General features: G+C 38.9%; 1 protein-coding gene across 1 annotated transcript; it reads right to left on the bottom strand.

The window, feature by feature from the left end:
* Positions 1-48: 48 nt before the first annotated feature.
* On the bottom strand, positions 49-1860 carry atp5if1a (ATP synthase inhibitory factor subunit 1a). Its single transcript, XM_086280266.1, has 3 exons — positions 1679-1860; positions 423-535; positions 49-338 (listed from the first exon to the last, which is right to left on the bottom strand). Exons 1-3 carry the CDS (start codon positions 1748-1750, stop codon positions 197-199), a joined length of 327 nt encoding a protein of 108 aa, XP_086136392.1. The 5' UTR covers positions 1751-1860; the 3' UTR covers positions 49-196.
* Positions 1861-11203: the final 9343 nt, after the last annotated feature.

Here is an 11203-nt window from a genome sequence, read left to right as displayed (position 1 = left end):
AAAAAAAAAAAAAAGTTAGGCAATAAAGGAGAGGCAATTAATTCTGGATACATGTGAAAATTAATCATTTTATTTTATTGTTTTTGAAGTTATAGTGTTAACATGACCTCAGCTTTACATAAGCTGGACAAAAATCAATGCCTAATAACCATTAACCTTTTGATACGTCTGGGCTCCTAAAGAGAAATAACAAGGTTCAGTCGTCATGTTTAAGCTTCCTGATTTTGCCCTTGTGGCGATCGATTTCCTTCTGTAGACGCTCAATCTCCTTTTTGTGGTGCTCAATCTCTTCCGTATGATGCTTCCTTAGTGCTTCCATCTGCTCCTTCTCCTTCTGCCTACAAGCGGAAAAAACAAACAAACAAAAAGTTAATGGGTGAAAGTGTTGTGGGGAAAAAATAAAAATCCCAGGGAATATTTACCTGAAGTATCGCTCCTCTTCCGCTACTTCTCTCTTTCCAAATGCACCTCCGGCCTCTCTCACAGAGCCTCCTCCACCACCACCTTTCCCAGCTCCCTTGCCCAACTCACCAAGCTAGAAGAAAAAAACAAAACGATAGACATCAAAGTGCAAGTGCTATTATATTAGGACCAACATTTCTGTAAATCAAGACAAGTGCATTTATTTTCCATCTGACCCACAAGTATACGCTCATCCATCACAAGTTAAAATCTTGACACATTGGAGATGGTGGCACTGACAAAATGACAGAAGGCTCAGCTGAAGATGTAAAGATCTTCACTGAGATGACCAGATTGGACAAGTTTAGAAATGAGTACATTTCGAGCACTTGGAGATAAAGTTAGGGAAGCAAAGCTGAGATGGTTTGTACATGTGTAAAGGAAGGATAGTGGATATATTGGATAAAGGCTGTTGAAGATGGAGCTGGCAGGCAGAGGGAAAAGAGGAAGATGTCAGAGGAGGCTCATGAATATAATAAAGAAGAAGATGCTTAGGGATGGGGTGATATGAGCTGGAGACAATCGATCTGCTGTGACAACCTCTAAAGGAGGCAGCTGGATGTTGTAGTAGAAGTGTGCCAGGCAGCAGCTCATACTGAGTGTACAGAATGTGGAATAGACTACAGTGATCTTTTTGACCTTTGACCATTTTCATTGGAGTCTGAATAAGGTGTGCCAACCTTCAACTGAAATGACACAGTAAGGTTAGATTTTTCACTTCTTTCACGGACTCCTTTCAGCAACAATATATGTTTGAAACAATGAATAAAGCTTAATTTAATTAATTTTTCCTTCCAAGATAAGGGGCTTGCCACATTTCAGCAGTTTTGCACATAAATGCTGGTGATTTCAGGTATTTACACAACTAAAAAGGGGATAAAATATTTATTTTATCCTGTTCATAAGAACAGCGTTACAATTAATGTCACATACTTAGTCTATATAGCCATAAACCAACTGACATGTCGCAAAAAAGTGAGTCAGTAAAGTGTTTAGGGGTAAATAAAACTGCACATACATCATTTTGCGTGTTTTTCATTGCAGCCATGAGGGATCTTCTGTCGTCTCTATTTACAAACATCACTGTTTGCTTTTTCCACCAATTAAGTCGCATTTTTGACCACCTGGCTTCCTCGCGAGCCTTTTACTGATATGGCAGACGTTAGCGAGCTAGCTGCTAACGTCCAAAACTGTCACCAAACCCACCAAAGTTTACCTGATCAGATGCCATTCTGATCTGAGAGGCGACGCATCTCCTCAGGTTTGCCCCCAGAAGAAGTCTCGCCATTGCCACTCAAATAACAGCTAAAACAACTGCACCAAAACAGAGAAAAGTTTAGTGCGACTAGTTGTCCTTTTAGCACAAAATGCGGAAATTTGAAGTAAACGCCTTGTATGGGCGTGGAGAATACAGTTTGTGGCACATGCGCGCTTGCTGCTGCCACCACCCGGCGAGGGGGAGAAGTGCAGCAGTTCCGTCCATATGGCTCCATCTTAAATTTCGTATTTCAGCTTGTTTCAGCACTTTCAGGTGATTTTTTTTAGCTTTTCAGTCCAGAAGTCATCTGCATAAGATCTAAGAAACAAATCGCGTGCATACACATTAAATGTAATTTCAAGTGGATCAGTCCAGTTTCTCAAATGCCTCACACCACAACATTTCTGATTTGTCTGGATGTAATCCCAGGTGATAGGAATTGCAGAAAAGTTTAAAATTTCAAATCCTTACTGACAATAATTTTCTAAAAATAAATGAATATAAAAAAAATAAATAAAAAGAGACATTTGAAATTCCAATATCTAGACATCTAGATGACCTTGAGCCCGATCCTTCATATTTTTAAGGATATATATCTTTTATTGCTCTCTGGATATGGACTTATGGAGTGCAGCTGACGTTAACCCCAAATGATGGATGCTTAAATTTCCTAAAATATCTGGATGTTTGCTATCTGACAGCAGATTTGGAGGCCTGTAGAAAACACCATCTTGCAGGTAGAGGACTGATATTCTATTTACAGCTGAGATGACCAAATCCCAACAAATTAATGTGGGACAAACACAGCGGTGCACGTTACTAGTGCTGAGCCTTTTTGGTAACTTGTAACATCCACTAATTGGCAAAATATTATGCAGGTTAACATACGTCTGAATAAAAATAAAAAGTTTTTCCTTTTACACTCACTGAGTAAGAGCCAGGCTTTAGAATAGTGTCCTGTGCAGCAAGTGAAAATGTAGGATGTGATCTCAACACTGTGCAGTCCCACTTAAAGAGGGACAGCTGATTGCCCTATTTACAGCTTCTCATATACAAAGCACATAACACTCAACAATCCAAGTCAACTTTGTTTCACAGATATTAATGGGATTAATTATCATGGTATGGTAAAATCCAAATTAAGCTAGTATTTTCTGTATATCTATATATTAAATTTTGTGATGGTGTCCTTTCTCATTTCCTTGATATTTATCTACATCAGCCAAAGATGATTTTGAAAACAGAACAAAGTCTTTTATTTCAGTTCAAGTTTTTTTTCTGGCCAAGAAGAGAGGGTGTGTGCTGGATGCCTCAGCACAACATAACTGCAAAAACAAGCAGATACGCAGAGATAAGCAGAACCTAATTAAAAGATGAGAGAGAAAAACATGATAAATTACAATTTATTTATTGAGGAACGGGATCTGCTAGGGATTTGACAAGGAACTAATGGGATCACAGTGGGGTTTTAGTGAGCATCTTGTCAGGTACTCCAACTGTGAAACGTGGTGGTGTATATATACATAACTTGGACCTGCTTTGCTATTACTGACAAACCAGTGACGTCCAAATTATACCAGCAAATTCTAAAGGAAATATTCCAGGCCACAGTTTCAAGAGAAAGTGGGTCATGCAGCAAGACAAAGACAGTCTGCACATGAATTTGCCTACAAGAGAATGATCAGAGAAGAATGAACTCAATGTTCTGATTATTATCCAACGGATACACTAGGAGGCAGTGGGTACACATCTTAGCAGAAAATGCAAGTATATGTAACCCAAGCCAAGATTAATTGCTGTAATAAAAATATACTGGAGATATGCAGTTAATGCACTGAGGGTAGAGGAAAACTGTTTCATTGTACTTGGCAGGAAGATTAAAACAATTTGGGCTGAGATTAGAGGGTAAAAAAGAGATTTAAAATGAAATTCAACAAGGCCTAAAGCTATGCATAATTGATTTGTATTCAGAAGGACACAATTATACTAAAAATGAACAATTTTTAATAAGTGTCCTTTTTTTATAACAGTCAAAATGCTGGCAGCTATTCTGGAAAATAAAACAAAAACCCCATAGACTAAATTTGCATACTGAATAGAACAAATCATGTCAAACGTTTGATTAGAAAGAACATGTTGAAAACAAAAGGTTTTAAAGGGACCTTTAAAAAAATTAGGGGATCATGTTGGTTTGTTTTTGTTGTATTTTATGAATTCCTCGCTGAGTTAGCTTTTTTCGATGGCAAATATTTAGACATATTTACTGCTGCACAAAGCCAGGTAGTGTCAGATTTACTGATTTTTCTCTTCACAGATATATAATGGTGAATTATTTTGAAGTTTATTTTCTAAGAATTAATCATAAGCTTTGATATGAGAAGGCAGAACAGTGACTGCTGGGTACAGGAGGTGATGACTGTCTGAGATTACGGTCAAACAGAAGTCAGGTTGGCTTAATTTGATGTTTGGCATACTCTCATGTGTTATAGGAGAGCTTGTGAAAAGAAATACATTACCAGTTACACAGAAAACTGCACCTTGAACTTTGTTGGTGGATAAATTTCCCAGTTCTTGTAAAAGCTGACCTCACAGGAGGTCAGCTTTGAGGGGTGGCTGTAATTTAGCGGGCAGAGCAGGTCATCTACTAAATCAGAGGTTTGGTGGTTTGATCCTTGGCTGCTCCAGTTTGCATGTCGAAGTATCCTTGGGGCAAGATACTGAATCCCTGGCTGCTCCCGGTGCATTCATGGGAGTGTGATGTACCACAGGAGATAAGATGTACCACAACGTAAGGAGTGCTCTACATGTTGATAAATATGTTTTTTTCCTTTCGATTAGATGATGGGTGAATGAGACATGTTGTATAAACTGCTTTAAGTGCTCAAGCTGAGCAGAAAAGTGCTTCATAAGAACCAGTCCATTTACTCTATGTTACCATCTTTTGGACAATTTTGAGAGTGCATTTATATGCAGGAGGGACAGTTCTTATGAAACTGAATAATGCAGCCTAAGCAAGTTTTCTAGTTACTCAACACAATTAGAATTTTCCATACAATGACATGAACTGTTTATGCTTGTAATTGTAGTTACACTGAACTGAGGCTGCAGTCGGTTTTTGCCCCTGAAAAGCTGAGGACTGTTTGTCACCGGAAATTCATTCCCCCTATTCAACCAAGAATTCCGATTCAGTTTCACTCAGTCTATTTACGCTAACATAATAAATTCTTTCCTGGACTCAAGTCTAACGCACATAAGTGGGAAAACATATCATAAATTGTGAAAGACTGAATTTACCGTCTGATGCAGTTATGTGTTTTGCAACAATATAAAATATAGACAGCGAGTCCTCATCTCTCAAGTGCTGGATGAGACACACTCGGCAGGACAAAGGGAAGCTTTGCACAGCAAGGATAGGTTGTAGGTGTTTAGTACAGATGAGTCATAATGGAGTCCCATTGATGAAGAGGCCCCGCTCACCACCTCACCCCACCCGACAATGCTCATCGCAGCACTGAGTAGTGTAAGCTCAGCATCCCTGACACTTTCATCATCTGAGCAGAGTTGAGGGTCAATGAGCAAGTGTTGGCGTGGTGCTTTTGCAATGACGTGTTGCTTCCTGTGAAACCGTTAAGTTCAGTGATGACCATGAGGATGTGGAAGTGCTTGAGAAAAGAGAAAAACATGCAGACCTGTTGAGACACTTTATTCTGTGAAACAGCCTTGGTCTGCAACTATGGAGGACGGGGCAAAGGGGACCATTTTGCTTTACCAGGTTAGATCCGACAATTAAGTGACATGCTTTTCAATATTAATACGCTTCAGAATTAGTAACAGGATGTGCACGGCTGAGGTAGTAATGCCCTTCCAACGAATGGTGGCAGTATGCACTCATATAAACGGAGAGGATCTGCTGTCTGTTGCAATGAATATACAATAAGCTGCTGTTCATATATCTAGTTAGTTAATTAAATAGTTATTGATGCTTTACATTTTAGGGCACAACACCACAATGACATTTATTTACTCAAACAACAATGCGCACACACACACACACACACACACACACACACACACACACACACACACACACACACACACACACACACACACACACACACACTACCAACTAATTAAAACATGACTATATAAATATGGCAATGCTTTAAAGTCTCTCAGGGGAATGAGTTTCTCAAACTTTAAGCTGTGCTGCAGCTCCTCCCATTATTAAGGCTCATATATATACTGAACACACGACAGTCACGCAAACAATCTCATCTACTCTTGCAGTCCACCATGATAAGTGTTACTTTCATTTTATTGAAGTGAGGATAGAAACTGAGTGAATATTTCTGTGCAGCAGTGATCATTATTGCACACAAGACACAAAGAAGTGACTAGTTCTGTTAGACATAACATGTAGCACATCCATGACCACATAATTTTCAGTATATTAGACATAAATAACTTTAATATGCATAACAGATTAACGTAAAATTGCCCAAATTGTGTCTGATTTCATTTTATGTGCAAGAGAAAAATGTCAGCCGCTGTGCTGAATCAAATTGAACTTTGAGGGCTGCTTATGTGTGCGGATGTGCACATATGTCTATGTATGGGCTTCCGGTCCACAGGATGCAAAGCAGCCGGTTACCTGAATCCTTTCACTGCTGTTCACCTCCTCGGCTCAAGTGTTGCCATAGGAAATTGTATCCTGGCAACAGCACTAACCTGAGCAAAGACAAAGTAAGGTCATGCAGAAGACAAGATGTGGCACAATGTTCCTGCATGATCAGTCTCTTTTCATACCCTCTGCATCGATGGACATTTATTTCAATTTTGCCACGATATCCGTTTAGCATGTTTGCAGTTTTTTAATTTTGCATAACATTTCATGAGAATTCACATCACCTTTGCATTTAACAGCCTTTCTGGTGCAGGGCTTATTACAAAATCTCATGTTTGGATATCATATATGTCCTGTTTAGCAGTGCATCAATAATTTCACCAAACAGCACTTCAATTAGAAATTCATTCACACCTCTGGGGAAAAGTTTTGTTGAGATAATAGGGCTTCTTTGGCATGCTTCTGAACTACAAGACCCACGAGTACCCTACATTTCCCTTAAATGGCCACTGACCTTCGCAGATTTAATTTAAAAAAAAAAAACCTTTAAAATGTAGATTCATTATCTGACATCATGTGAAACTTTGATTTTGTTAAAGTATTCTTGAGGTTATCTGAATTACCTGTAGTGTGCCTGTATCGATATTAGTGTATGCAGTTAGGCTTTGCCAAATGACTATTATATTGCTGCATAATCATAACTCTATTCCGAGGAACTGTAAGCTTTGATATTCTGTAAAAATAATCCCAGATAAATTCTGCACAAGAACTCAGACTTATTAGTTTCCTTCGAGTGCATTGAGCTTAGCTATTGCACAGGGGCTACTGATGCAGAAACCCCTTGTTTCTAATAGCCTTCATGAACTGCCTGGATGCAGACACTGTTGCCATGGTGACCACCAGGACTGATAAAGGGGTCGAGGTTCTTTGTGTGATGTACATTCAAGGTCTTTTGGCAAAGCAGAGTTGCAGACACTAACTACCAGAATTAGCATTGAATTAGCAGCACAAACTCTTTCTAACCGCTGTCGCACCATTAACAAACAATTGAGAGGTTTGTAGTCTCTATTTACACATTCAGTCTTGAATAAAAGGCAGAAACAGCATTAGATCTCTCTAAAACATACAACACTGCAACATTAAAAAGCTCTTCAAGGCATTACTTAGGGGTTGAAAAACTTGTTGAAGCATTCATTATTTCTAGGCTGGACTACTGTAATTTATTTGATCCAGAATGCAGTGAGAGTGCTGATAGGGACTAGAAAGGCATCCCATACTTCTCCAATATTAGCTTTTCCTCATTGACCCCTTTTAACTTCAGTGTTGAATTTAAACATTTTTCTTAAATGATCAAACTCCATCTTATCTTAAAGACCATATCGCCCCAATAGAGCACTTCATCTAGGACTGCTGGCTTACTTGTGGTTCTTAAAAGGAAAAAAAACAAGCAGAGCCTTCAGCTTTCATCCCTTAGACCAGCTTTAAATGTTTCCTTTGTAATTAAGCGCATATTTAGAGCTTAATCAGGTGACCCAAAATCCTCCTGTAGTTCACCTGCTGCTCAGACTACTGCAGGACGTCAATTCATACAGTACTGAACACAGTAATGTACAATTAAAATTATTCTTTTGATAACAGCCTTGATCAAAACTAGTTACTTATGGCAATCCATTCAATAGTCACATCATAATCTTCCTTAAATTTAAATATTCCTTGTATATATCTTATTTGTAAACATTTTCACAAGAAAAGAAATGGGGATATCCTGTTGTGACACACCAACATCACCAAGATTCCTTTTAATATCAGTCAGTACCTGTAGGTGCAATTAGCATGACTAAAATATATATCTTCTCTTCACAAAGGAGTACCAGTGCCTTTCCACAGTCTAGCTGAGTAGCCTGGTCAATATTCACTGTAATATTTAAGCTCTCTTTCCACCAGTCCCAAAGACATTCATTAGCCTCATTAGTTGGCCCTGGGGTTGGCGCACCATCTGAAAGTAGCCCACCATGAAGCCACTCTCAAGAGAATGGTGGCCTTTAGCTATGACGCACGAGCCAGCTGTAATCCACCACACCTGGACTTTTGCCATTAAGCAGTAAAGGAACCACATGGGAGGTAGGCATATTTTAATGCACAGTGATCCTTTATCAACCCTAATCAGAGTGGAAAGTGCAAGAAAGAGAGAAAGTATGTGTGTGAGAGAGAGAGATGCAGATGTGTGCATGTGTTTGTATGGGCAGGTTGAAGTGCTTATTTGAGGTCAGTGGGAGACCATAATAATATCAACCTCTACAGCACTTCTCCTCATGCTGGCTCTCTTTGCTGATTTCCTGAGTGGTATGGAATTGCTTCAAATATACATTCATATTCAAGAGAAATTCTGCTATCAGAAGCAGAAAAACCCAACAGTTTAAGCGTCTCACAGTCAAGCTTTTGGATCAGTTACGCTCTGGATAACACGAGTGTCATTTGAGCTGAAGGACATGCTGTGCCACAGCTGAAAACAATGGATGTAGCTAATCTTCTGAGCAGAGTTTTTGTTCCCCACTAATGACTTAAAGCTGGCACAGATTTTGTAACAAACAGCATGACACAGTGCGTTTAAACTAACAGAATCATTGCTGAAATCTGATTTCTTCTATCTATCAGTTTATATTGTAAATACTGAGATACATAATACATATTTAGACAATGAATTATGGAAATATAAATCCCATATTCTAAATTAAAGATACAGATTAACAAAGGAACTCAATATACAAACGTCCAACAAAACTGAACATTCAGTATTTTCTGCAGAAATGTAGAAAACATTATAATAACAGTTTCTGCTCATATGACATGATTTTATTACTAGGCAGAGTTTGCTTAATTTTACCAGATCTCAAATTATAATTTGGAATACCACAATACATCTAACAATTTACTGTGGAGGATGCAGGTGTTTCCACACCTGCAGAAATTACATTACATTACATAACGTTACACAGACGTGAAGCTAATGTTCTTCTCAGGGTGAATGAGCAGGTGCAATTTGACTGTCTTGCTCTACAATATGTTGACAGGTTGAGGAAGCACTAATTGAAAGACACTGACTGGCTCCAGGGATTTAATCCAACTGTTCAATGAGTCCAACTGTGAAGTGGTTTATGTAATTACTGTTTTATCTCAGATAAAATGTCACCTTTTAAGGTCATGCAAATGACAGTTATGCCAATAGTGGCATCAATAATAGGCGCAGGTATTAAAGCCTTTCTTTAGTTTTGGTGTTGCCATCGGTGTTTGTTATGCAGGGTATTGATTATCCACTTGTTATTGGTGTAATCTTACCCTGCCCAGAGTGTGCAAAACTATTTATTTAGAATTTTCTAATGGAATTAAAAACCAACATCATTCTGGAAAGGATATTACCACGGCGGCTCAGGAATTCTTCGAAAAACCATTTTCAGTTAACATAGTTTGGCTCTACATCTATAGTGCAAGTTAAAACTCTACCAAACAAAGCAAAAGCCATATATCAGCAATACCCAGAAACGCCACCAGCTTCTCTGGGCCCAAGCTCATGTGAGATGGACTGATGTAAAGTGGAAAAGTGTGCTGTGGTCTGAAAAGTCCACATTTCAAATTGTTTTTGGAAATCATGGATGTCGTGTCCTGTGGGCCAAAAAGGAAAAGGACCATCCAGATTGTTATCAGCGCAAGTTCAAAAGGCAGCATCTGTGATGGTACGGGGTGTGTTAGTGCCCATGGCATGGGTAGCTTGCACATCTGTGAAGGCACCATTAATGCTGAAAGGTACGTACAGCGATGTCTTTTTTAGGGACGTCCCTGTTTATATCAGCAGGACAATGCAAAACCACATTCTGCATGTGCTACAACAGCCTGGCTTCGTAGTAAAAGAGTGCGGGTACTAGAGTAGCCTGCCTCCAGTCCAGACCTGTCTCACATTGAAAATATGTGTCGCATTATGAAGTGCCAAATACGACAATGGAGACTCCGGACTGTTGAGCAACTGCAGTTGTACATCAAGCAGGAATGGGAAAGAATTCCACCTCCACAGCTTCAACAATTAGTGTCATCAGTTCTCAAACACTTATTGAGTGTTGTTAAAAGTTATAACACAGTGGTAAACATGCCCCTGTCCCAGCTTTTTTGGAATGTGTTACAGGCATCAAATTCAAAATGAGTGAAGATTTACAAAACAACAAAGTTTATCAGTTTGAACAGTAGATATCTTGTCTTTGTAGTGTCTTCACTTGAATATAGGTTGAAAAGGATTTGCAAATCATTGTATTCTGTTTTGATTTACATTTTACACAACGTCCCAACGTCACTGGAATTGGGGTTGTATAATATTGCCTATAAAGGCAACAACAGAATTTGTACTAGTCTAACAAGCTTGAAATAGCTGCTAATAGTTGGTGTAGCCAATTTTATTCTTCAATGCAGACTGAACTCTCTTAAGCAAGCTCTATTATAATTTATTTAAGTAATCTTCACGATTGTTCTCCAGGCTTCTTGAAGGATATTCAAAGCTCTTTTTTGGATATTGGCTGCCTTTTATTTTGTTCTCTGTCAAAATGATGCCTCACTGAGATTTGGGCTCTGGCGAGGCAAATCTTTCAGTGATAGTTTTACATTGTGTGCTTTTCTATCCATGCATGCTTTTACTGCACTGGCGGTGTTGGAATCATTGTTATACTGAAAAATGAAGAATGAAGTGAATTAGACACTTTACAGGTGGCATTGCAGGGTTATCATGATGGTAATTTTGTAAAGATGTTCAACTGTGTTTTGGCTTGAACCAAAGAAGATCCCCGCCCCCACTCCCCCAGATATGCTGAGTCTTCAGC

The sequence above is a fragment of the Aulonocara sp. 'chitande type north' Nkhata Bay genome, linkage group LG22, assembly GCF_057382095.1.
Source record: "Aulonocara sp. 'chitande type north' Nkhata Bay isolate Kocher_YH1m ecotype deep benthic linkage group LG22, A_spYH_male_GT1.1, whole genome shotgun sequence".
In the NCBI taxonomy this organism is placed as follows: Eukaryota; Metazoa; Chordata; class Actinopteri; order Cichliformes; family Cichlidae; genus Aulonocara; species Aulonocara sp. 'chitande type north' Nkhata Bay.
This window is presented reverse-complemented; position numbering and strand designations above follow the sequence as displayed.

Bases quoted from the DNA above. Each gene is read 5' to 3' on its own strand.
- atp5if1a (XM_086280266.1), bottom strand. From the start codon at position 1,750: ATGGCGAGACTTCTTCTGGGGGCAAACCTGAGGAGATGCGTCGCCTCT. The intron at 536-1,678 runs GTAAACTTTGGT...TTTTTCTTCTAG, and splicing joins TCAGAATGGCATCTGATCAG to CTTGGTGAGTTGGGCAAGGG. The intron at 339-422 runs GTAAATATTCCC...TTCCGCTTGTAG, and splicing joins GAAGAGGAGCGATACTTCAG to GCAGAAGGAGAAGGAGCAGA.